This window comes from Varanus komodoensis, unplaced genomic scaffold, assembly GCF_004798865.1.
Source record: "Varanus komodoensis strain SLA01 unplaced genomic scaffold, ASM479886v1 scaffold46_1, whole genome shotgun sequence".
Lineage (NCBI taxonomy): Eukaryota > Metazoa > Chordata > Lepidosauria > Squamata > Varanidae > Varanus > Varanus komodoensis.
In genome coordinates, this window is record NW_025336043.1 from 989320 (window position 1) to 1015805 (window position 26486).

At 56.3% G+C, this 26486-nt stretch overlaps 1 protein-coding gene across 1 annotated transcript in view; it reads left to right on the forward strand.

The window, feature by feature from the left end:
• TLE3 (TLE family member 3, transcriptional corepressor) overlaps positions 1-20713 on the forward strand; it is a 66884-nt gene extending 46171 nt beyond the window's left edge. The window contains exon 21 of the mRNA XM_044444882.1: positions 20665-20713. Within this exon, the coding sequence (XP_044300817.1) occupies positions 20665-20670 (6 nt within the window). The 3' untranslated portion in view covers positions 20671-20713. The remainder of the gene's footprint in view (positions 1-20664) is intronic.
• The last annotated feature ends 5773 nt before the right edge of the window (positions 20714-26486 follow it).

Consider the following 26486-nt stretch of genomic DNA (forward strand, 5'->3'; position numbering starts at 1 on the left):
GAACTGCGCCTGACATTTTCACCATGTCAAATGTTGCTCTTTCAGCTGCCAAATGTCTCAAATGTGGCACGTTTGTGCTGGCTGACACACAAGGCCAGCGTGGTGTGCGACGGCGAGGGCCTGGGGGAGGCTGAGGCAACTGCGGCGTCTTCTCAGGGGCTGCACGTGGCTGGGCATCCGGGTGGCTTTGGTTGGGACCGCCAACTCTGCGGAACAAATGTGGACATTCGGCAGGCGGTCGTGGGCACCCCTGTCATGAAAAGACGGCCAGCCCCGGAAGGGCTGCCGTGGGCACTTGCTAGGCCCCACAGGGCAGGTTTGCTGGACCAGAAATGGCCCAGAAAGCAGTGGGACAGAGGGAGGGAGTGCCCAGGACCAGGCTGTGCATTTTCCCTGACAAAACCACAACAAAAGAGCCATTTTGCAGAAGGAACCCTGACGGCGCGCCTGAGACACGCCACCAAAATGCGCCTGGCTGGGCTTATGCGTGACCGCGATGCCTACAAAGCCGCGCCTACTTCATGGGCCTCTCGGCTTCTTCTCTCCTCCCTCCCACCTGCTTTTGGGGCCATTCAGCCTGGCGAATTCTGGAGAACCTGAAGGGCTTGCTTGTGTTTCCGTATTTTTTGGCTGTTCCGGGCAAGGCTGTGTGTTTGGGGGTCCGTGGCTGCCCTACCCCCTGTGCTGACCACCATCTCTCCAGAAGCATGCGCTTACCCGAAGCGTGGAACCCTGTCAGCACCCCTCACAGAATGGACTTTCCCTATTAATTCAATTGGTCATTAATGGTCAATTGGCTTCCCTGCTTTTATTTAAAGAAGTTAGAAAAGCAAGCAAGCAAAATACTTTCTAAATAATTGTTGTGATCAAATAACTGTTCCAAATGCCATGGAATATTAAAATCCCTACTTCACTATCCTTTATCCTTTAAGGTTCTTTATAATTCAATAAACAGGATTTCTAAATCCTCGCCGAAGCAGAACGGACGCGGCCATTCTGGACTTCTTTTCTAACACACACTCCTATTAAGCCTTTCAAGCTTACAGCTCTTTAATCTTTTTGAACACATGTTGAGAAGAATGAAAGCAATTTTGTTTAGGAAACTGAAGGCCTCGCTCGGCTAGAAAGAGGCTTCTTCTACCATCTCGTCTTCCTACTGGCAGCCCAATTGCTTTCTGGATCCAGATATGCAAAGACTGCACAGTCAATCGTGGAAAGCAAAGCGTTTTCCTCTTTCTTTCCTCCTTCCTGGTAAGGGCACATGAGAAAAGCAACCTGATTTGGCCTTCTTTGCCCTGAATCTGTACACTTCTGCACTTTATGCCTTTGAAAATAATCTCCGATCTCGGCTTCTTTGGGATCAAAGCTAATCTGGATGTAATTCCCCCACCTCACCTTCTGCCCTTGGCAACCTATAAATGCAGATTAAAGGGTTATATAAATGTAATTTTCTAATTAATCACTTTTTAGATCCAGCCACTGCATTTTTGTAGCGAGGCAAAGGTACTTGAAGATAAGGCATTAGCTCGGTGGGCCGAGATCTGGCAGCAGAGCAGGCTGGCATTTTCCTTCCACGTGCTGTGCCTGCCGTTCGGCGAAAGGGATGGTTCAGCAATTTCACAAAGCACTTGCCTCCCAATTAGCTAAGCTCCCCATGATTCTTGGAACGGGCCCCAATCTTAGAGCAAATCCAACTCAGCCACACAGCTCAGGTGTCCAGGGGAGCATGGTCACAGTAGTGAATGCGACGCGCCGGAAATGTGGGTGCCTCTGGAGCGGCCGTGTGTGTCGGCAAACGGCTGGCCCCTGGCTGGCCCCGAGTCAGCCCCGCTGGAACACGCACGGTGCCTCTCCAGCGGCGCCCGCGGTGGATGCCGGGCTGGGCATTGCCGCTCTCCGGCCAGGGCCCTCCGTGGGAGCCGGCTTGGCGCACATGCCAGGAGGCCATGGGCTAGCTTTGTGCTCGTTCTGGGGCCAGAGTCGGGGTGCCAGAACGAGCGTCTTTCCACTCCGGCTTTCCCCCACTGGGGACAACCTTGCCCGTTTGAGTGTAGCATCCCACCCGATCACACACCGAGCGTCGGCCGCCGGAGGGCCGTCCAGTGGCCGATGGCCTCGCCCCACCTGCTTCGGTCTTTCGGACCCTGAGCCCTGGATGGGCGGGTGAGGAAGGCCTCCACCCTGCTTCACGGCAGCAAAGGCTGCGTGGAGAGGGCTCCATTTCCGGGACTCCCCCCGTTTCGGGGTGGCTGGCAGGAAGCCTCTCCCAGTGGCCAGATGTTCTTCTTCCAGAAGAGGTGCTGAGTCCCAGGATCCAGGCCAGCTCTCAGCAGGACAGACTCTCTCACGTGCCCCACCTGCACTGATCACTTCCTGGGGAGGATTTGGGTTTTTCCAGTGAGAACACAATCTTGTTTTCCTTCCAGGCCGCTGGGCAAATACTTGCAGGACCTCTTTAAAAGCAAAAAAACAAGGCTTCCCCAGTTGGCCTCTTTTTCTTTCAGGTACTTTCTAATTGTGCTAATTAACTCCAAGGTAGATTTTTGCACTCCAGCCTCCCTTTTCTGCCTTCAAATGCCAAAACAATTCTTCCATAATTACCAACAATCCTTTTCATTACTGGCTGCCTAATTATCCTATTAATAGCTCATCCTAAGAGACTGTATTGCTTGGCAAGCAAATATTTGTTTTTAAATTAGCAAACACAAAAGACAAACGTTCTGTTTGCTGAAGGAGTTTTGAAATGCAAAATGGTTCATATTTACTGAGTGAAGAATATAATCCAAGAAAAACCAAATGCTTTAATCCTTGGAAGCATTTGTCTCCTTTGAAGGCGGCACTGAGAATCAGGCCTTGGGGGATGGTCCTGATTTTTTTTTTAATCATATGGCATGTCTGTGTACATTATCAGTCACATGAGTAAGCTTTTCTGTTGGGAAAAGATGCAAAACACAAGGAGCACTTTTAATAATTAAGCTTTGGGGGCAAATTAAAAGCCTCTGAACAGCCCCGCAATGCAAATAACGAAAGGAAAAGTTTCGACCTGCTCTGAGCACCCAGCTCAAGGCCCTGCTGCGACCAGACCAGAAACTCTGACTGCGCACACCGGCTTTATGGCAGGTTAGTCAGATGCAACCGAAGATGCAACCTGCCAGAATGGGGTCAATGAGAGTCAAGCAGCTGGTCCAGCCCTCTGCTTGGGAAGCCCTGAAGAACCTGCAGCTCCGGCAGCCTTGGAAGGCATGTTTGCAGCCATCAGTCTTGTCTGAATGCTTATTTAGACAGATGGTCCTCCTGCTTTAATGCATGGATCCGAAACAAGTGTGACAGCGTCTTTCCACCCCCGGTGCTGGGACCGGTTATTGCAATGTGATCAGTGTTTATTTTTCTCATGTTTTTCTGACAGTCATGCTAGCCCTCTTATTGTTTGCAAGTATCTCCCTTCATAATTGCAAGTAAATTTCAATAAAGCAAAACAGAATCAGGACACTTAGGAAGGCGGACGGTGAGGGAGGCAGCTTGTTTCTTCCAGGTGCAGCGTGACAGGAATGGGTTGCTGTTGTCCAGGAAAAGACCGGAAAAGGCCTCCAGCGAACCACGGAGGCAGCAGAAGGCGAGAAATGTAGGAAAACCTGGAACCACGTTCTGACCTGGAGCTGGCTCTGGCTGCTGCCTGTGCTCTGAAGAGGACCTCGAAACGAAAACACTGAGACATGGAGGGCTGCCTGAGGCGGAGTCTGACTGGCTCTGCATCCCATTCTGCCTCCATACTTTCCAGAAGACCGAAAAAGGGACCCAAGGAAGCAGGGAAGGGAGACATTTAGGAAAACCTGGAACCTGATTCTGACCTGGATCTGGATTCAGCTAGCTTCTGTGCTCTGAGGAGAACCTTGACAAGGAGCCCAGCAACAAAAACATGAGACGTGGAGGGCTCTCCAAGGTGGATTCTGACAGGATTCTGTCGTTTCTACGTGCCTTGAAGAAGACCGAGAAAGGAACCCAAGAAACCAGGGAATGGGAGAAATTTAGGAAAACCCGGAACTGGATTCTGACCTGGATCTGGATCCAGTAAGGACCTGTGCTCTGAAGAGAACCTTGACAAGGCTGCCAGCCACAGAAACTGAGACGTGGAGAACTACTGAGGCAGATTCTGACTGCTCAGCATCCTGTTGTGCCCCCGTTCGTTGAAGAAGACCGAGAAAGGGACCCAAGAAACTGGGGGAGGGAGAAATTTGGGAAAACCCAGAACTGGATTCCGATCTGGAGCTGAATCCGGGCACCACCTGTGTTCTGAGGGAAACCTTGAAAAGGAATGTAGGACAAACAATAAGACAAGGAGGACCACGCGAGACAGATACCCAACGGAGCCCTGCTCCCTGTTTCTGTGAGTTCCCTTTGTTGAACAGTCTTGCATTGCTGGCTGCCATACCTGTCTTCATAGCCAGCGGCGGTATGGGAGGTGGGTGGACTGCACTGCTAACATGCTCGTTCTGAGCCCGCAAATCCTCCCAGCGACACAGGCAGGCCTCTGGGATGGGCGCTGCTGATCATTATGGCATTTTGTTCTCCCCTCTTGCCTACACACGCAGAGCTGTGTGAATTTGGCTCTTGGGAGCAGGCCGCCGAAGGGTGCACAAACCTCGCTGTCTCTCAGACCACGGGGCCTCCTTGATGGCGCAAAATCACCCTCTGTGTTCGAGAGAGAGGCCTGGATTTCCAACGCATTTATCAGAAAGTTGCATGTTTTGCTTTGATGGGCTCTCCCACATCTTGCGAGAGCTGGACAGTTGGTGTACAGAGAGAAGCAAATCTGTTTCCACAGGCACGCAGCAGAATGCTGACTTAGCCTTTCATCACAGGCTGCCTCCTGTGCCTCCTCTTGGGAAAGAGGACTCGCTCCCACCAAAGTTTGGGTTCTGGCTGAGAGAGCGCACTGGCCCAACTTGCCAAGCTTGTTTAATGTACAGCTGAACAAGTCAACTGACACCAAATCTCCGAAGTTCGAGAGGAGTATGCCAACCCTGGCACCATGGGGCACCTCTGTGGTGTTTTTCTCCCCGAAAATGCTCCCTCTTCTCCAAAGCCACGATGCTTCCCTGTAATCCCATCTCCCCTTCAGTGCCGGCCCAGAAGCAGCAGTGTCTACGGTGACAGGTCACCTTTCGGCTGAGTTCCAAGAGCCGGTAACTGGAACTCGTCATGAAAGATGGATCAAGAGAGCAAAATGGTCCCTGCCCTGTTTGGGGAAGGCTGCCTGTCCATCCTGGGACATCTCACCACCCGGAAACGGCATCCGTGGCAGGTGCTCCAGGGACGTGGGAGTTCTGCAGAAGCTCCAGCAGTGAGGGAGTTGCTTGGGCAGCTTGGGTGGCTGCCCTGGAGGACAGTTTTCTCCCTTGGGTTTTCTACACTTCATCCCTCCAAGGTACAGGTACATGCCAGAAAGCCAGTCCCTTTCTGTGCACAGCTCGGTGTTCGCTCCATTAACAGAAAGAAGAAAAGGCCGAGAAATGAGGGGGTGGCAAGCGCGGGGGCGCCCTGGCGTGGGAAGCCAGACGGAAAGCGTCCGCATGGCCAGGAGAAGCTGCCAAAGTGCCACGGGGCTCACTGTTTCTGCGGCAAATGCCTCGTGGGATCGCCGGCAGAGGCGGCATTCCCTGCCTGATCGATTGCCACAGGCTGTAGATGCCTGTGATGGCCGGTTGGAAGGGCCAGCAGCCTTCGGGTCAAACCCTGCTCGTCGCCGGGCCTGCAGTGAGCCATCCCTCCCAGAGGGCTGCCCAGGGAGGGAGAGCCCACCACCTCCTTTGGTCATTGGTTTCATCGTATTGCTCTGACTGTCGGGATTTTCTTTTCATGTTCAGCCCTGTCCTGCCCTCCTGCAACTTGGGCCTGTTGTTCTGAGCTGGCACTGTGATGACTGAGAAGAGGGTGGACTTGAGGAGTGCCGCCAAGCGGCAGTCTCCTCTCCTCCAGCCAATGCCCAAACAGAAGGCCGGGAAGGGTTAGGGTCTCCTCCCCGAGGCACTGGCCCCCGACCTGGTTGCCTGATTCATGGTCTGCAGCAACAGCCCCAACGGAAGGGCAACACCAGTGCAAGGAAGAGAAAGCAGCCTCGGCACCCATGCAAATAAGCACATCCCCCACAATGCACTGAGCTTTGTATTCACCTGCCAGATGGCCTGCGAAGGGAAGGGCTGCGACTCTGGGTGTCGGCGCTTTCCAGTTTGGATGAGCCGAGCACATGTGAAACCCAACATCTGGAACGGCCATGTGGCATCTGCACCAGGCCAGGCCATCACTGCCCACCCCGGGCCCGTTGCAGCCTCCGAGGAGCAGGGGATACATTATTCATGATGGAGGCATGGGGGTCTGCCAACAGCTTTGATGAAAAATCCAGGGAGTGATGAATATTCAGGAGCGAGCAGCTCCTCTCAGCAGCGGAGTGTCACATTTCCCAAACTTCATCCAGATTAAGAGGGAGAGAGAACCTTCAGAAGTAATCCCAAATGGAGAGAGGAAACCATCAGCACCTTCCCTTTTCTTAAGTTGTGTATGTGTGTGTGTGTGTGTGCCAGGTAGATAGAGGGACACATACACACGCACGGTGTCACCAACTGGAAGACAGAAATGTTTGTGCCTCGATTCCGCATCAAGGACAGGGCATGAGAAAAAGGCAAATGCAATTTCCATTTTGCATTGTGACTCAGCAGCCATTTAATTATTTTAATTAGCCTTAATTAGTGGCAAATTTACAATGATATGCTTGATACCTGGCATTAAATCTTTCATGCATAAATGTTTTGTTAAAATGAGGGTGGAAAAAAAAAGAGACAAATGGCTCCTCGCCAGCAATTAGTGTGGAATTGTCTAACGAAGGATTACTGCTCAGCTATGATTCATTGTGACAGGCTTTGCACAGACACACAAAAAATGTTGACAGCCTTTTTTACAAATAAAAAACTACATTGACAATAGCATTCCATTTTCCCCCAGTTTGCAGACATTTTTGTTTATACTTTAATTCAGACAAGGTGGAACTTAATTGGCAGGCTGTGCTTAGGGCTGGACTCTTTGTGGCCTCAAAGGTTATCATCAGGAGGTGGCCAACCAAGTAGCCATGCAATAAAGTCTGTTATTGCCCAGCTCCCACTTCACATTTTCTCCCCTACTTGATTAGGCGTGAAGGTGCGTGGTGTCCAGCCCTGCTGTGTGGGAGGGTTGTAAGCAACAACTGGATCTGGGGCATCCATGGTGATGTTCCCCACTGAGAGGCTGAGATGTTCCCGGCAGACACATGTGGAGAAGGAGAGCTACTTCCCACAGGCACAGTTGGCTGCTTCAGTGAGGGACCATGAAGCTCCTGAGCTCTGAGAACATCCCCAGTTTCGTTATTCATTGGGAGGTTAGAATCGCAGTTGCATAAAGAAATGATGCAAATTATGGGGTTTTCAAAGTGGCACCAAGGACTGGTTCCAGCTGGGCTGTGGAAGGCTGGCTCCTCCCTCGGAGACCGGCAATTGATAATGTTGAGTGAGAAATGAGCCTTAGATCTGTTACTCTCAGTGGCAATGTCACTGGATTGGCCCCAGCATGGTACTTTGTGCCTGGAAGCATGGGGACTTCTTGGGGGTGGATCCAGAGCTGAAATGTGAGGAGAGACTGAAAGGACTGGGCCTGCTTAGCCGTGATGCGGGAAGACTGAGAGGAGACGTGATATCTCTCTTCAAGTACTTGAGAAGCTTTCACAGAGAGGAGAGCTAGGCTCTCTTCTTGATCATTTCAGAGTATGAGGCATGGGACAGTGGCTCGAGTTACAGGAAGGGCTCTTACAGTAACATGCCAGTGGAACCCTTGACCTGTGGAGGCGGTGGGCTCTCCCACATGGGAGGCCTTCAAGGTACAGCTGGACAGCCGTCTGGGAGGGATGGCTTAACGCGAGGTCTTGCACTGAGCAGGGCTTGGACCCGATGACCTTCTTGGCTCCTTCCAGCTCTACGGTTCTGCGATTCTTTAATTCCACACCAACCTGTGAAAATTCCTGTTCAGATGTTCAGTGCTCCAAGATCTTTAAAATTTGAATCTGGCAGTCAAATTTTAAATTCTGAATTGATGGTGATTTCAGTTTTGGCCAAGGCCATATGAGCTCCCAAATTCTGGACAGCAATTCAACCAGATTCTGAGGATAGTTTAGAAGTACCAATATTACATTTTTCTAACCTTCCTGCTCATTTGAACCCTAAATGCACGGGCAGCGTAGGCAAGATACATGCTGGGGATTAGAATATGTGATTGACTGAAGATTCCAAGATTCCAAATGGTGTGGAGGTAACATTTTAAATCGTCCTTCCTACCCAATGTATTCAATAAAGGGATGCAGGAAGTTCAGCTCATTTTTGATCAGTCAGTAGCTTCCAGACTGAATGCCGACACCAACACAATCTGTGGCCAAAGCACGTCAGTTTCTGAACTTGCAACATGATTAGCAGAGCACACAAAAATGAGTTTGGCAGCATCCATGCCTTTGAAAAATGTGCTTCCATGCATGAAAAATGTGCGTGAAAACACATGAAAGGTGCTGTTTAAAACTGTGCACAAAGAATGCTTGTTTTTCAGTGTTGCACACCACTGATTTGAAGAAAAGATGCAAGAAAATAAGCATGGGCTTTTAGGGAGCAAACCCACTTGAAATTCATAATCTGGTATAAATGAAAACTCGAACTAACTCCAAGATGGAATCTGGAAAACTTCAGCCAGCTGAGGCAGTTGCGGTCGCTCACATGGCCAGGTATTCAACTTGGCAAATATAGGAAGGTCTTTTCCACTCTCGTTTTCTTTCTCATAACAGTGCCGTTCCTTCTCTTGCTTCCTTGCCACCACTGCAGGGTGGAAATGCCTTTTGGGCCACTGGGTTCAAGTCCAGCATCACGCTCTTCGGCCAACAGCTGGACGTGAACCCAGCTCTTCTCCTGGTCCTGAGGCCAGGACTTGCTCCTCTCGGCCTACATGTTCCTGACATAGTCCTCCATTCCGTGTCTCTGCCCCAGAGGCCGGACGCTCCCCACAAGCGCCTTCCTGCCACCTTTCCGGTGCGCAGGAAGGACGCCTGCCGGCTGTCCCGTGGGCCTCTGCGGCTTGTTCCAGATGACCTGCCTCTGGGCCAGCAGGGGTTCCACAGAAGCTCCGCCACCACCTCGCCGGATCTCGGGTTACAAGCCCAAGCCCAGCCCAGAATCAGCCCTTGTGATTCTCCCTGGTTCTTCCAGGTGCTCCAGCCACACCTGGGTCCTAACGCTTCCTTCAGCCAATGGCTACTTCCTGCCCCTCTCTGGGGGTCCTGGGGGCTCATGGCATCTGACAGGTCCAGATCTGAGCAGGGAGAGTCCCATCTCGGGACGACCATCCAGTTTGGGCAGGTGAGGAACCTGGGCAAGGTCAGAGGAGCAGGCACAGGAAGCAAGGCCAGCTGCCCAGGGCGCTTTGGCTGTTGGGCGGTATAGAAAAGTCAAGAGCGAGCAAGCAAGCAAGCAGAGTGTACTGTGCAAAGGGCAGCTGCAGCAGGACTGTGGAGAGCCTGGAACGAGCTCGGCTGGCTGGAGCTTTCCCCCGCTTGAATTGAAGGCGCGTGACTCAGCAGCCAGCCAAGGCCACTGCTGCCTCGCGTAGGCACCCCGATGGATGGACAGCCCCCCATGCAAACGCAGGGCGGCCGTGGGACGCTCAAAGAGCCCTGGCCTGAGTTAGTCGTCTCGGGGTTTTGCAGGCTGCAGGAGGAGATTCCGACAGAGACGCGGCTGCCTGCCCGTGGGGGGCATTGCCCCCTGTGTCAGGCCAGTCTCGTCCATCCCTCAGTGCTCGAGTCCTGCGTCCTGGAAAGGTGTCAGGCTGGGAAGCAGGGTGCCCTTGCGGGGGAAACAGCTAAGCACGGGTCCGACAACAGCCGCACGGCCACTTGCTGCCCGTGTGTGTGTTCGTTCTGGGATTTCGCAACACGATCGGATGGTTTTGGCAGCACGGCCAAAGAAGGTGCACGTGAGGTCGATCGCGCCTTTCGCTCAGGAGAATGCAATCAAGACTAGTGTCGCCCAGGACAAGTCACAAGCTGAAGGTGCCGAGGAGGTTTGGGCGACTTCGCAGGAGAAATCCCTGCACTAAGTGCTCTGTCAGTCGAAATGCCCTAGGAGACGTTGACCTCAGCACGGGGGGGGGGGGGGGGGGGGGCAAATGTGCGTGCTTGAGTTCTGCTGGCCACCTGCTGAGCTGCGCAAAGCCTGCCAGTCGCTGCTGCTTCTGCCCTACCGGAAGACGCCCTGTCTTGCTTCCTCTCGGAGGATGAAATAGGATGCCATGAACCAAGACGCACCTGGGCAAGTGATGCAGGGAAAGAATGAAGCCCAACCCTCATCTGCACATTTGCTCGCAGAAAAAGGTAGGGCGAATGCCCCAAACAGAAGGGAAACATGAAAAACAGGTTTGAGCAAATACAGCAAGAAAGAAGAAGCGTGCCGGCCAGGATGGGAAACCGCAGCTGGAAAGACGGGCACAAGAAATAAGTTCCTTAAAAGTCAGCGCTGCCGGGCGCGCAGGAGACCGTCAATCAGAAGCCCTCCGGAGTGCACCCAGGGATCAGTCCTGATGACTCTGACCGCAGTCAGTAGGGCAATGAGGTTCTCGATCGTCAGCACGGGGTGTCGATCTGCTGGCATCCACAGCTGCTGAAAGTAATCTGAAGTCAAAAAGCAGCACGAGGCAAAATATGCTGCTGGCAGATCAAACCCTCGGCTGCACCTCCTTCCGCTCCAGGCAGAGGCACTTGGGACTCCAAGTCCCACTTCAGCCTCCCTCCCCACCGAGCTGTTGAAAAGGCCCCTCAGCCGGAGAGGTCGTGCTCTGCGGTCCCACGGCCTGGTTCCTCCTCTCTTCCGCCCCCTTCTCAGCTCCGCCGTGACGCCTGCTGCGCGTGGCGAGCCTTCTGCCAGATTTGTGTGATGCAGTTGTGGCGCTGGCGCTTTGGACCCTGTTCGGAATGACCTTCCCCCTTTCACAGCAGCTGCACGGGGGGGGGGGGGGGAAAGAGAGAGAGAGAGAGAGGAGTCTTGTGGAATTCAAGCAAGCCACTACAAAATATTTTCATTCAGGCTGGCAAAGCCATTCTGAGCAGAAATCTTCAGCTGCGATCCCTGGAAACGTGAATGGAGCACCAGGCCAGCACTCTGCACATCACCCACTGCTTGTTGTTAAGGGGTTTTTGGAAGGCACAATGAACCGGGAGCAAAGAACATGAAAGCTTTTACCTGAAGGTGCTTTTGGTTGTTGCTGTTGCTAAGCAGAAAAGGATGAAAGCTCTGCTCTTATCAGATCGCTTTGCAGTTCTTTGATATTCTTTTGAGATGCTGTAATTTTGCTTTCCACTTAAGAGCACACGCTGCTTAGGGGATGGGAGGCAGCTGCTAGAGCCCAGCTGCACCCACGGGATTTCTCCAAACATAATTCCCTTACCTCCCGTCGGTGGCCTACCTTGCAGGGTGCAAGGTAGAGTGTTTGGTGCCTAACCCAATGCCCAGTGGAGAGCCAAAAATCACCCTGCTGTGGCAATGGTGTGCGTTTACGCAGTTGCCCTGAACGGTCCCTTTGGAATTTAGGAAAGCCCTCGGAAGTGTGTGGCCTTAATTAGGGTTCCATTTAGATGCAAGGAGATAAACCTTTGTGTGTATCCTAATTGCTGATTAGTGATTTAAAGCATATTTGTTGGGGCCTAGGAAAAGAGCAGACCATGGCTGAACCCATAAGCACATGTTTGACAAACAATTAGGCTTTAATGTATTGCAAATAACCTGTTCCCTTGAAATTAAAGAATTAAGCTTGAGTGGGGGAACAACCGAGCAGCAGCAGCAGCCTTTCCTAAAAGCCTTGGGGGATCGAGGACGGTGTTTCCTAAGACAAGACATCCACTATCAGGTCCATCCATTTCTGTTCTTTCAAACGGCCTCGTTTTGGGCCCGGAAAGACAACTGTGCCTCAGCAAAGCCCAGCAGACTCTGACACGGGTGCTTTTCTTTCTTTGGAAACTGGTGGGTTGGGTCAAACATTCCGGGGGTGGCAAGGTATGAGTGGGACCGGCCAAGGTGGGCACACCTCCCCCCAGCCCCACATCGCAGATCCATGTCCAACCAGGAGCTGGCCCAGAGACGGCCTGGTCTCGGCTCAGCTCCCTGCGGCTGGCCGCGCTTGGGCTTCCAAATCCTCCCCACGGGCACACAAGCACCGGAAGGTGCACGCAGAAGGCCTCTGTGCCGGCCAGGTCTGCGGCGAGCTCCAGGAGCTGTGGGGAAGCCACGAGGGTTGGGAAGCCTCATTCCCCCTCTGGATCCAAGCAGGGCTTCCCCCAGCCCTGGCCAGGTTTCAACAGCCTCAGGAAGAGGGAATGTCAAGCGAAGCAAGCATTTCCCAACTTCCCTTGATCCCTCCTTTCTTCCAGGGTGAGAAAGGTTGGGCCAGAGCCTTTCTTACAGCTATTGATCAAAGCACCTGCTTGGGTTTTTCTGCCAACAGGCTTGGAAAGAATCCAGACCCGGCGAGAGCCAGCGAGCCAGCTCACTGCTCCACCCCTCCGCGGGGCATCGTAACTACCGCTCCCCTGGGCGTCCGCTCAGGGCAGGGCTCCGCTGGGGAACGTCAGCAGTGCCTGGCAAGCCTCCCCCGGAAGAGGCAACGCCAACGCCGTGCCGTCCATTCGCCAGGTTGCCTGAACAATGGCCTCCTTCATCCCCTTTGGCGTTGGTTCCCATGGAATGAAGGTCAGGAGAAAAAGGGAAAGCAGATTATTAAGGCATAAACAAACCCGTGCAGAATGCTGATGGTAATTCCACTTCTGTTCCAAATATCCGCTGTTTCTAAAAGCTGCTTTCAGTGGCCTTCCTCCTAATGAAAGCTCGCATGTAATCTGCTGGGAGGGTGTCTGCTCTGCGGAGCCCATGAATTATGCAGCAGAGGCCTGTGCGGTTATCTGGAGTCTCTGGAGATTTCATTCTCCATTGTCCGCCATGATGGGTCATTAGGCACTCTGTGAATTTAATCTTTCAGGCTATCCAGCAGCACAGGGGGAGAAAAAAAATGTATGAATAACAATTTTCCTGTAATAACCTTCAACTAACCTTTCAACCAGAGTGAGTAATTCCAATCCTATTTTCACATCAGTGGCCCAGTCAAAGCCAAGCAATTATCTCTTATCTGTTCCACCACAACCCTCCCCTTTTAATTCTGAAAAAAGGATGCTAAAAGACTTGCCAAAGCCAAGAAGAAGAAAAGAGGTGGGGGCGGAAGTTCTGATGAACGGAGATAGGCCGACCCTTGCGGGGGTCACTCACCCCTGCTGCAGCTCTCCCGGCACGGCCTGCCACTTGTTCCTGGGCGTCCCGTCGTCCGCAGGCCTCCAGGCTGGGCGCGCTCCTTCAGCCACATCCTTAGGGTACCCCCGAAATAAGAGCTGCACTCGTGGATCTGGCTGGAAGGGACTGTTCTGCAGCCCTTTTAGCCAGCCGGGCGCAAGCGACGCCGGAAGCGGGGGAAGGAAGGGTTGTGCCAGAGCAGGGGCTGAAAGGTGCGGGACAAGGATGCCAGGTCGCACAGCTGGCAGATCCGTATGGAAGGCTGTGTGTGCAATTAGGACCGATGCCTGTCACTCCCATGGCACAGAGGCAAGCCCGTTCGCCTCTTGCCTGCATCCAGAACGAAACAGTGCCCTGTCCCAGCTGGGTTTGCTTAAGGGGCCCTGTGCCAGCGCTTCCTTGGCCTCAGTCTTCCAGGCCCAAACCCAGATGGGGACGGTGGACGCACCCAAGAGCAGCCAAACATGGCAGCGCACCTTCGGCCTGCACCAACCGATTGCCTAAATTGGGAAATTCTCCTTAAAAACTGTGGACGAAGGGCAGGATCACACCCTTTCCCAGCGTATTCCTCGCTGGAACTGCCCTTCTGGCTATTGTTGGCCCAAGAAGGACTAAAAGAAATGCCCTGTATTTTTCCAGATAGGGTGGATGAACGGATGGGCACTCTGAAGCCTGCGCTGGGGAGCCGCTGGGATCGTGGTGCGGGGAAGAGCCAAGAACCGCCCTGGCATTGCTCTGAAGAACCTGGTGGCCGTGGGGCCGCATCCTTGGAGGAAAAGGCCAGGAAGCCGCTCATGGTTGTCCCGTGTGGCGCATCGCTGGGGCCTGTGCCGCGAGAGGCTCTTCTTGCGCTGCCGGTTGGCCTGCTGGCGCAGACGGGATAAACAAGCTATTGTTCAGGCACTTTTATAAGGCCATAAAGCAAAGGAAAAGGAGTTCGGAAAGGAACCCAGCACAAGCCCCGTTGAAATAAATGTGTGTCTGCATTTTACTTGGCAGGCAAGTGATTTCCTCCTGCAGAAATTGAGGAGTTGAGTTTCTGAGTCGCTCTCTCCTTGAAGACTTGGCTTTTACACTTCTCAGATGTTTTGAGGGCGGCTTTCTGGGCCAACTCACTTTTAACTCCTTGCTTGCAAAAGTGCGCGCATTTTGTGTGAGCAAGGGAGCCGGGGAAAGCGAAGACGTGGATCCCGGCAGTGGCATGTCTGTAAGGGACAGCTGTGCGCGTTTTGCACCAGAGACCATGAGGTGCCTCGCTTGGCCTCGCCACGCTCCCACCATTTGGAACCCCATCGCTGCAGGTTGGCCCATTCTCACACGTCAAGAAAGCAGCCGAGGACACACGGGACGCGCGGGAGGGGCACTCCTGCGTGTGCATGTCCACGCTCAGGGCCGTCTGAGCGCAGGGGCCTGAGGGGCCCTTCCCCACGGGCCCCATACTGATCTGTGTATGTTAACCCTTGGAAAATGGGAACACTTCCAGAATCAACGGTAGTTGTAGTTGTCGCAGGGGCCCCAGGACCCACAAAGCTGTTCAGACGGCCTTGTCCACGCTTGCCATCGCTGCCTGCATTCACACGAGAAAGGCCTTTCGTGGCCTCCCAGTGGAGCGGAGTATCTTTGAGAGCCACCAAAACATGGGTAAAAGTGGGCTGAGCCATGAGTCATGCTTCTTGGCAAGAAGGACGGAAGTAAACCAAACTACTATAGGAAGCTTTGACACCGTTCCGGTCTACAGTTCAGTTCAAACCCAAGATCGGCACATGTTCCTAGTTTTTAAATCCCCCCAGGGTGCAGCGAAATACAGCTTTTCCAGGGAAAATGCACGTTTTCCAAGGCAGAGATGAGTGAAAGGCGAGGACTAGCAAGACACAATTGAACCCAGCAGGTTTTGCAGCCCTTCTTGCCCTACAAAAATCCTGACGGTTTCATTGCCAGGACCCCAAAGGGCGTGCAGGGCTCAGCCAACTCTTCTTCTCCTCTTTATGCCCTGAGAGTGTCAAGCAAAGTCATTTGGACGCAGCTGCTCTGTGCACGCGATGCCCCGCACCTTCCCCATCCCAGCAAGGGGCTTCCGGCTCCCCATATCGAGTGGGGACACCGCTGGGCTGAGAGTGAGTGCCCGGAGGAATGGGGGGGGGGGCTGGGTCTGCCCTGAGGCAACCTCCTCTGGTGTCGAGGTGGCCAGCGGCTGCTCGGCTCGCCTGCCCCACAGGCGCCATCACGGGGGATGGCTTGGGGGGTGTCCCGGGCCTCTGGGGAAAGGACACCCGCATGGGTCGGGTGGGGCGCTTGCAGAAGGGTATGCAAGCGGCTTCCTATGGCCTGGGGCATGTGTGGTGCACCAGAAGAAATGGGCGGGGGGCGCGAGTCATCGCTCCACAGTTGGGTCTGGAGTGTGGCAGGATGGGCAGCCAGCCCAGCACAGAGGCCCCCATGAAACCGGCGCTCCGGGTTCACCCGAGCCGGCGGCCCCTCACGGCAGCCCAGGTGCCAGGCACAGAAGTGCGGGAGCAGCTTGCTAGAGCAGAGCCGACGGCCTCGTCTCGCGGGCCAAGCGGACGTTTCCGTTACGCGCATGGCCTGCCTGGCACCTCCCGCGCAGACGCGCTGCCCGACCCGGGCTGTGGGCGCCATTAGCCTCCTGGTGCAAGGCGCACTTTGGCCGAGGGCCCCCAGAGGAGCCTTCCCAGGCAAGGCTCCTCTGGGGCTCAGCCCCACGCCCCCAAGTTCTGCCCTCCAAACCCGAGAGCGCACGGCAGCGCCACGCTGGGTGGGCTCTGAGAACCACAGGGCCGCGGCTGAGTGGGGGAAGCCGGCTGCGCTCTTTCGGAACGAGCCCCAGACCGCGTGGCTGGGAATGCTGTCCGGTTGGAAGGGAAGCAGCCTCCCAGGTCCCTTACAGAAGGTTCTGGTGGGCCGATAAGCTGCGGACAGCGCTTCGCAGCCCCAGATAAAATTGCACGAGGAGAACAAAGTGGGCCAGGAGCTCCACCGCTACGATTTCTTTAATCCCATCCCTCCCCCCCCCCCCATTCTCTCTGCTGACAAGATAAACAAATTAAACTGGAGGGGCTTAGAGAGATGGGAGTCTTGACCTGGTTTGCAAGTACCCTAGTGGGGAAATCCAACGGGAATGGTGCAGCAGGGCATTCTGTGTGGCGCGTCACCTGGAGGACTCAGCAGGGATGTTCCAGGGTTGTGTCTGGAATTGGGCTCCCCAAACCTGTCCTCTGAGGGGGGCTATGCAGAAGAATCAGATGCTTCCGGTCACTTTCCCAAATCCGCAGTGCCTGCAGCCAGTCCAACGCCTGACAGCCTCTTTGCGGCATCGGTTCATCGCAGATGCGGGAGCTGCGAGGAATGTGCTTGGATGCCAGGAGTCTGGGAGCCTGGAACGGATGGGCTGAGGCAGGGCTGGGCTTTCCGCTCGGGACGGCCAGTCCCCCCCGGTGCAGCCAGTTGCCAGCTGGCCTGCATGCGGGTAGTGGGCAGGGAGGGGCCTGCAGATGGCCAAGCAGGAGGGGAGGTGTCAGCAGGAGGCGGCCAGGATGGGGCACCGGTGGCAAATGTGCACCTGGTGCTGTGTGGGGAGCAGCCCCACTTGGGGGGCTTCTGGGGGGGAGCTGCCAGCCCCCCGGCGATCCCTTCCTGTGGCTGCTCACCCCTAAATTGAACTTGGCTTGGCAGCCCTTCAAACAAGGGACTCTGAGCCAGGTCTTCTGGCGGTCTTTAGCAGAGGCCTCTCCTCTGCAAAAGAGGACACCTGGCTGCACTCGGGCAGGTGAGTCGGAACAGAGCTGAGGCCCTGCCGGGCTTCTGGGGCCGATTTCTGCAGGTCGGTCGGCTCCCTGTCCCTCACACAGAGTTGGGGCCTGGTTTGCACCCTTACAAAACAGCCCTATGAAGAAAAACACCCCAAGTAAAACCATCACAGGAGAAAAGGACCGCAGAGCCCCACACAAAGACGCATTGCTAAGACGGTGGCCAGCATGGCTCTGCAGGGCAAGCGACACTCCTCCCCGGGCGCCCGGTTTGCCTGTGCCCGGGGTCCGCCCCGTCCCTCGGCTTCCCCCCGCTTTCATCCCTCCTGCTGTTTGCTGCTGTGTCGGTGCCACTGGGCCAGCAGGGCCTGATTAGCTCCAGAGCGTAAGCTCTCGCCCATCACCTGGACTTGCCCTCCGCTGCAAAAGCGCGCTCGATCCTTTCCCTTTACAAAATCGCCCCAAAGGGCGCCATTCGTCTGCCAGCCGCGTGAGCGGACCGTCCGGTCAGGAGGTGCTGCTGCGGAGCCAGATTCTCCGCCGTGACCTGCCTGCGCCTGGGGCTGCCATGTGGGGCCCAGGCACCCGAGCACGGCATGGGACTCCATCCGGCCTGATGCGGCGACGAACGGCTGTGGAAACCAGACCGGGAGGCCTGACGTGGGGCACTGCGTGGACCGAGGAAGGGAGACGAGAGGCGTGCGTGGCGGAAGGGGAGGAGGCCGAGCAGCCGCCCCCTCACTCTCCCCGGCGCTGGATTGCGAGCACACCTGCTGGTCACATGAGTGGAGGGCAGCAGACAGGGGGCCGCTTCTGTCCTGGCCGCCCCCCCCCCGGCCTGCCACCCAGCCGTGCTGGGTGGAAAGGCTTGGCCGCCCAGGGCACGGTGGCAGAGGCCACCCGCAGGCAGGTGCCATGGGTGGGGGCTGCTCCCGAGACCACACACGGGCGCCAGCGCATGGCGGGGCTCACTGGGCGCTGCCCTCCCTTCCTCCCAGCTCCCTTGGGGCCCCACAACACAGCCGCTCTGCCCTGCCTCCGCTTTCTGGGAAGTGCCACTTGGTGGCGAACGAGAGCCCTTTCAAATCCGCGGCCCCCGGCGGGCCATTGCGGCCCGCTTTCCACGCGCCGGCCGTGTGCCAAGCCTCCTCTGGCCATCCTAGCGGGTCGCGTCGCTTGCCCCCTGCTGTGGGTCTGAAAGAGCTCCCCTCACCCGTGGAGGTGCCTGCTCGCTGCCATCCCTGGATGCCCCTTTTGAGGGCAGGGCAGGCCCGGCGGGGGCTTGGGCGGCCCCCCCACCTGGCTCACCCCGGCGGCTGCAACACATTTGCGGCCACGGAGCCACAGACACGCCTGACGCAGGCCGGCCGCCTTGGGCCTCGCTCCGCAGGGCTTTGCGGTCCGTCCTGGGAGCAAAAGTTAATTACAGTCTCGAAACAGGACGGCCACGAGCCCCAGAAAGCCTCCTTCCGAGCCGCCGGTGACGAGCCGAGCTGATTATTAACACAGCCCGAGTGGCTGCTCCTGAAAAAAGAGGGAAACTAATGAAGAAATTTCCATATAATTAGCTCAGACTGCAGTTTTAATCAGGCAGCCGTTTGCTCAGTGAAACCTGTTTACATGTTTGCTGTCATTCAAGAAATGTGTTAATTAGGCAAACAGTATTAATGATGAGCTGCTTGTCAGAGAATTTAAGCACGCCGAGGGAGAGGGAGGCGGCTGCGGGTGCTGGCTCTGCGTTTCCACGGTGGAGACGTGTGCACCTTCCCGTTGGCAGCTCTGGTGGGCCTCAGGGCAGCCTGGCCGGAGGGCGCTCAGCCGCAGTGGGCCCAGGAGGGGGCGGCCCACGGCCTGGGTGCAGCAACAGGGGGTGCCCGTGGGCCTGCCTCAAGCCCCCCGATCTCCCTTCTGGACTGCGGCTGGGCTTCCGCAGTGCCTGCCATGCAGGGCTGCAGCCATTCCCGCTGGGCCAAGTGGGCAGAGGCTGGCAGGGGCCAGTCCACAGACTCACAGGTCCCGCGGCTTTCCCTGGCACCTCCCCACAGGTCAAGAGCTGGTCGAAGAGGAAAACCTGCTTTTGCTGTTTCAAAACTGGAGGATGCGCTTTCTAACTTTTCACACAGCTGCAGGCGTGCTGTTCATTCTCATGCTGCGGTTTTCAACCTTTTGGCGTTCTGCAGCCACATTTTAGCAGGAAGCTCCTGATGTCCAGGGCTGCCACACAGTCCAGGCCCCGCTGGGTGGCCTCCATCAGAAGGGAAGAGTGGTTGAGGTGAAGTTTGCCTCTTGGCCTGCCTTCGCAAGCTTTTCCTGCTCTGCGTCTCTCCAGGATGGCGCCTTGGCAGGGTTGGTGAGGCCCCAGGCTCTCCCTCCCGCCCACTGGGACGTCCCCTTTTCCCTTCTACATTTGCACCAGAGGAAGCAGCCAGCCTGGGGGCTGGGCAGGGCAGGGCAGGGCAGGGCATCCAACCTCCCTCATGCCAGCGCTGCAGCCCCAGAGGGAGACTCCGAGCCCGCCTGCCGCCCCTGGCCACTCCCCTGGGGACCAACCGCGTTGTGGCATCACACGGTCTCTGGCCCTTTCGGGTGTTGCTAGAAAGGAAACGGCAGAGATGTCATGCTCGGAGCCCACACCTGGTGGCTGGCTTGCCCTTGGCACCCAGAGGACGGGGAGAGGAGGGGCGTGCCGGGCCCGGGCCATCCTCCCCAGGGACCACGTGCGGCTCCTCCGTGCACTCGGCACTTGTGCTGCTCCCAGCTGGCATGGTCTGGAACGCCCCGTGCTTTAGGTTCTTAACCACTGCAAACTGATCAGAGGACTTCAGCTGGAGAAATGCAGTACAACGTAAATATGATACGATTTGTATAACATTTGTTATAAACTAGCACCAAAGCTGGCCTCTGGCACTGAAGCGAGAGGTGGGGAAGGCTCTGCCTGCTCCGAGCCTGCGGAATAGCCGCACTGAAGGGAGGAGAGCGTCCCCTCCCTCACTCACAGATCTGTCCTGGGGCATCCTGAGCTGATGCACGCGAGCTGCTCGGTGCCCTCCGGAGCACTGAAAACGTGGCCCAGATGATGATGGTGGCGAAGAGAATCCATTTAGATGCTTCAAGGGCAGACGATTGCCACTGTGCTCAAGGACAGGGTGCCACCACGCTCTGCTGCCTGGACGGCCCTGTCGGTTCCACTCAGCCAAGTGTCCTTGCAAGGCCACTTGGGCAGAGGAGCCTCCTCGGCCCGGCCCGGCCCGGCCCGGCCCAGCCCGGCACCCCGTTTTCTGCAGGCTTTTGTTCCCTGTAAATAGGGTTGAGTCTCTCCGTCATTATTTGCACATTCTAATTAGGTTTTATGGGCTGCGCGCACTGCGCATACAAGCCGTGCGAGGCTATTTGTCATCTCCTAACGATCTTCTCGCTCCCACAATTGCCGCTACGAGGGACGGCTGTGCGCAGACATAAAGGGCAGCTCATTTCATTAAACACCAACCCTTGCGCTTCCTCTCCTTCTGCAGGGATGAAGAAATCCAAGCTTTGCCGAGCACACAAGGTTCATTCTTCCTCTGCTGTGTTTGTCACCAACAAACTACTTAACACGGAGTTTAATCGCGTTGTATATGACTCACTGGAAAATTGGCAGGCTCTTTCAATTAAAAAAAAGCCCCACCAACTTGTCAAATAGACACCATGGGTATCTCTGTGATCTCTGCGGTGGAAAAAAAATAAACACTTTTAAACTATTAAATATGTGATGTGTATTCTTTGGCACAAAGCCTCCACATGATGTATATTTACAGAGCAATTCTATACTTACGACATGCTGGGACCAGACAGATCAGCAGCCGCCTTCTCCACGGGAAGCTAGGTGCAGGAGCGGCGGGAGAAAAGGGGAAGGGACTCAATCCCGGAGCATCGCCGGGCTCTCGGGCTCAGCCCTTGGGGCCTGGGCCAGACTCGTGCTCCCGCCTCCGGTCCCCACTCAGGAGAGAGGAGGGCTGCTGCAAGCGGGCAGAGCCTGCTCGCCCCCCCCCCACTGGCATGCCGGCAGCCGCTGCTTCTGCTCCGTCGCGGCTCCCGGTTGGCAAGGCCCCGGGTGGTCCCCTCCACCCCAGGCTTGGCCCAGCCCTTTCGCCCGGAGGAAGCCACGGGCAGGCAAAGGCCTCTGGCGGAACAGGCATCCACCGAGAGCGGAGGCAGAGGCGCCCTCACCTTCCTCAAAGGAGCGACGCTTCCTTGGAAACCCTGGGGAACTGGCAGCAGAGCTGCGTGTATACGGGCGAAGGGTGGAGATCGCAGGAGCCGGCCCAGGTTTCTCAAGGGCCTCCGAGCTCCCAGTCCGGGAGCTCAAGGGAAAGATGGGGGTGCAGAGTGGATCTTTTCTTGGCAAGACCCAAACGGAGCCTCCCGCAGAAACACGCGTGGGGGGAGACCGGCAGCACGAGGGCTGGACGGAGCGGCTTTCAGGGCTCTTGCAGCGGCCTGATGGGTGCCGCCTGCACAACGTTCCTTGTCCGCCTGGAGGGAAACGAGCGGCAAGCCCGCGGTGCTGTGTCCCGTGCCCAGCGCCGCTCAGACGAGGCCACAGAGCGGACCCTCGACTCTGCAGGCAGAGGAGCGACGGACAGGGTGACCTTAAAAGGATGCAGGATGGGATCCGCACAGATGACATGGATTTAATTGCAGAGAAACGGCGCATTTGGCATTCAGTCGGAAGAACCAGCTGCTTCAGCATGGGAGGGTCTGCAGGGCCGACCTTGACTTTGCCCCCACGCAGATCTGCGGTGCTTTGGCCGCCACCGTGCCCAACTTCTGCAGCGCAGCCAGTTCCGGAGGTGGCCCTCGGAGTCCAAAGGGCTGCGTGCCCCTGCTTTAGCCCCGTGCTTGGAGGCAGAGGCCCCATTCCCACCCTTGAGGGCAACGACCAAGCGGCGGGCCGCAACAGCCCTTCAAAAAGCACCGCCGGCCGGCAAGCCCCGGAAGCGGCCGCCTGCGGTACTTCTGCCTTTATTGCCATGAGGCAGAGGGAGGAGGCCTGTCACCTCAGGTGAGGCAGCACTACACCTGGGAAAAGCAGGTTGCTGGAAGTAAAAGCTCAAAAAATGTCTCCCGGCCTCCTAAGTTAATGAGGCATCCAGATGTTTTTCTTTTGCTCTGATTAATTTACAACTTCATCGGCTCATTGGAGCTCTGGCTGAGTTTCTCTCAGAAACATTTCAAAACTGGCGACCTCAGAGCAGACAAGGAAGGGTCGGCTTCCAAACCGGGGAGCGAGTGCATGAAGCCCTCCTTGGCCCTTCCTCCGCCGCAGGAACAAAGTTGGCAGAGTCTAATCATGCCGCCACTTTAAAAATGTACTAAAAACAGAAAATTTATGTAGCATGACCAAACTTGAATTATACATTACAGCACTATAATTGATTTTTTTAGGAGAGAGATTAAATTTATTTTATGCCTCACTAACGAACAGCTAGATTTACCTAATTGCTTGGAGTGCAGAGTTAGCATGATTCATTAAACCCCACACTTGCCTGGGTACATTGCGCAGTGACTAACACTGCCAGCTCGGAGCAATCAAGCCAGCGAGGGACGTGCAGGCCTCGGAAGCCACGGCCCACCGCAGCGAGAAGAGGACCGCCCCCCGCAAGTCCTCCCGTGCCTCTTGATGCCAGCCATTCCACGAATGTCTCTTCAGCGTCGCTTGATGGCGGACTGCGCCACTGGTCATTTTGCAAACAGGCGCGAACAAGAGGCCATGTGCTGTTTGCCATCTTGACTCCCTTCAAGCATCCCTCGCCTTGCGCTGTGTGTGTGTGTGCGCGCGTGTGTGTGTGTGTCAAATCTCCACTTGAATCAAATCTAAAAGCTGACAGTAACTGAGTGGAAATCAATGCTGTGAACAGCAGAGGGTTGCTGGTACAGTTCTACAAACACTGAATAATTATATACGCATTGCAAACATAAAGGTAGCAATTTAGTAAAGCACGGGGCGCAAGAAGCGATCATATTGGCTGGTAACAGTGAACAAAAACTCCTGCGGTGTTTGTGTTTCCTACAGGAAAAGCAGCTCTGGCCTCTCCCACCTTGCGGTGCTCTCCGCGGAGGAAGGAGGGGGACCCGGCTGGTCGTGCTGTGGGTTCCGGGCCTGTCCCCATGGCCCCTGTGTCTCCGGCTCAGCAACATGGGACTTCCAGCACCAACAGGCTTGTTCCCAGTGACTTTAGCATCTGGTCTGCTGGCTTGCGTGTGTCAAGAAGGCCGGGGATTGGGGCCCAACGGTCTCCAACAGACCATTCTGACAGGAACAGGTACGAAGGCCAAGATGTGCCCCAAGCTCCCTCCTCCCACTGGAATGCAGCCCTGACACAGGGACCGACTCTTAGGAACTCTGTGCCTTTCCGCTTATTTGCATCAATCAGAAGTATGAGCCGCTGCCTCCATGCAAGACATTCCCATGACATCAAAAGCAGTGAGGTCGTTAGATCTAAAGAAGGTGTCTCATCCAACCTCTGCTAGCAAGTTGCTGTCATCCCGTGGATGGCAATGCACACAGTCATGTCCCTCAGCATAATCCGGGGTTTTACATGCCCCACATGCAAGACCGATGGAGCACTTGAGAGAGTCAGCCGGGTGGGGCCGCTCTCAGAAGGAGGCCAAATGCCCTTTTGCTGGCCATGCGGCAGGTGAGCGACGCCGAGGGCAAGAGGAACCGCCAAGGAGACCAGCGTGCCTTGCTGGCCGAGAAGAAGCAGCCGTCCGTCCAGAAGCTCACGACTAGTACCTCCGAGCGAGACTGTTGGCTTTCCAGTTTGCTGGCGCTGCTCCCGGCGCCCTCTTGGAGACGCCTCTGGCAGTTTTTTGCAGTTGGCACCTGCCGTGTCCAGAGGACATGCCTCGCCCATGGGAAAAGACCCACCCTGGCTTCGTGCACCAGCGTGAACACAGCCCAGCTGCAGCCAGAAGGGTGAATCTTCGCTTACACCCAGGGTTTTTCACTAGTGCTTTATGCTGAAAAAGGGAAAATCTCCACCCAGATTAAGTATTCCTGAAATGTCACAGTTCCAAAGATAATTCCTGCTAGGCTTGGAAGCTGCATTTTGTGAGGGTGTCCTGGGAGCAAAGCTGAAAGGCTTTTCTGTAACCATGCCCATGGGGAGGGCGAAGCACCTCTCTGGGGCCCACGGAAAGGGCCCTTTGCTTTGCCCCAACCTGTTCTGCCTCCCTGCATAACACCATGGTTTGCAGAAAGATGCAGCTTGTGGCTATAACTCCTGCATGAACAGAACGAGTACAAAACCTCTTGCTGAAAAAATATACTTTTCTCTGCCTTTCATGCAAATCTGTTTTGCAACACATACGCGGTGGCCCGGGCCAGATTTCCCCCGCATTCCTCCATATTTTTGCCAGTTATGAGAAAGCCACCCAAGCAGCCACTCCCCCTGGCAGGGAGGGGCTCCCGCAGTTTTGGACCACACTTTACAGAACACCGGATGGGCCATGAGGCTGGGGAGAAGGGGAGGTGCCCCCAGCTGCATCCAGAGATAACTTTTTGGAAGAAACAGGCATTCCGGCTGCTCCACAGGGCAGCGTGTGGGTGGGGAAGCAGGTGAGCACTGCCGGAAGGGACCACCTCAGCTGCTTTCATCCCTCAGGGCTTCATCGTGCCCCCAGAACACGGGTGGGGGGCACTTGGGGGGAGGAAGGAGCCACTGCCTGACGCCCCCCACTGTGCCTAATGGCTCGCCCGCCGCAACTGGGAGAGCCCATCACCTCTTTGCCCAGCGTGCGTGGAAATCTCCCCAGCCTCGCCCTTGTTGCCCAGGGGATGAATGAGGCTCCTCGCCTCTTCTCCAGGGCTGCTGTCAAGGTGGGGAACAGCTGACGGAAAGAACTGGGCTGGTGGGAGGCAGAAAAGTCCCCGGGATGCCCATCGGGAGAGCGGCCGAGGATGTGCACTGGCCCGCTTCGCCGCAGAGCTGGGAGCCCTTTGCCGGGGCCTCGAAGGTGCTCCGGCGGGGGGGGGGGGGGGGGCGGAACGGAAAGGGGCAGGGCAGGGCAGGGCAGGGCGTTCCCCTCCGGGCCTCCTCGCAGCTGCAGCTGGTGCTCCCAGGAGGCCCAGGCCAGCCCTCCTTCCCCCGCTTGCCTCCTCCTGCAGGGGCGCTCTGTGCCTCCCCCTTGCAGAGCTCCCGAGGCAGAGCCAAGCGGTTGCTCGGGAGTCGGGGCAGCAGCACCGACAGGCCATGCGCACAGGTGCCACCGAAGCCCGGACTTCCCTTCTTAGAAAATATCGAGCGGCCACGCGCGAATGCATTTAGCATGGAAATGGAGAGGGCTGTCAACACGACCGACTTACAGGCTCGGCGCTTGAGCAGAATTCCCTGGCTTGGTACCTGCAGGGAGCTCACGGCCTGGACGCAAAAGGCACAGCTCACCGCTCAGCATCTGCCCCAAAGCGCCAAGGAAGGCGAATGGCGAAGGGGAAGGAAGCGCCTGGGCTGCTGGAGGCAGCCATCAGGCCTCACCAGCCAGGCTTGTGGTGGCAGGAACAGGGGCCCAGGGGGCCCCACGGCGGCAGCCTCCGGGCCACTGCGCGCACTCCGTAGCCCCCGGAAGCCAGGCAGCTGCTGTCCCTGACACAAGGTCCCCGGGGACGGCTGCTTGGAGGGAGGAGTGGCAGGATCCACCAGCCCCTCGCACAGCGAGGCGATGCCAGCAGGGGAAGCGACTTGCCAGCTCTCAGGGCTGCCCTGCATTCCCCCCGAGGCTCTGTCCCACCTGCCTGACTCATCCTGGCGTCCCTCTCAGCCCTTCTGCACAGGGTGAGGACCCTCGAACCCTTGGCCAGAGCAACAAACCAGCTGCCTTTTCTGCTCTCTGGGGAGCAGCTGAGAGGGAAACGCCGGTCTGGAGAAAGCAGTGGAGGGGGCCTTGTGGGGTGGGTGGGGGGGCAGCCCCACGTCCAGCTCCCTCACCCGCCCGACACCGCTTTGCTTCAGAGAAACAGCAAACTCAGGTTTAGGGTGCAGTTATGCGGAAAGGCATGTCGTTTTGCCCTGGCACACACGCGGCAGACGGACGGGGAAAGGCAGAACGGGCCAAGCAAGCCCTGGATGCCTCCGCCTTCGGCCAGGGCTCTGCTCATGTGCCGGAGGTGCTCCCGGGAGCTGGGCAATCTCCCCCCAGCTGCAGGGGCAGCCAGCCACAGGGAGAGGTGGCTGCAGCATGGAGCCAACGCAATGCTTGAACTTGAGCTGCGCAGAGGGCAATTTTGAAAAGGCCTCCTTGAGCAGGTTTTTCTGCACAGCTCAACTTTTCTGCCTATTCTAAACACATCCCAACC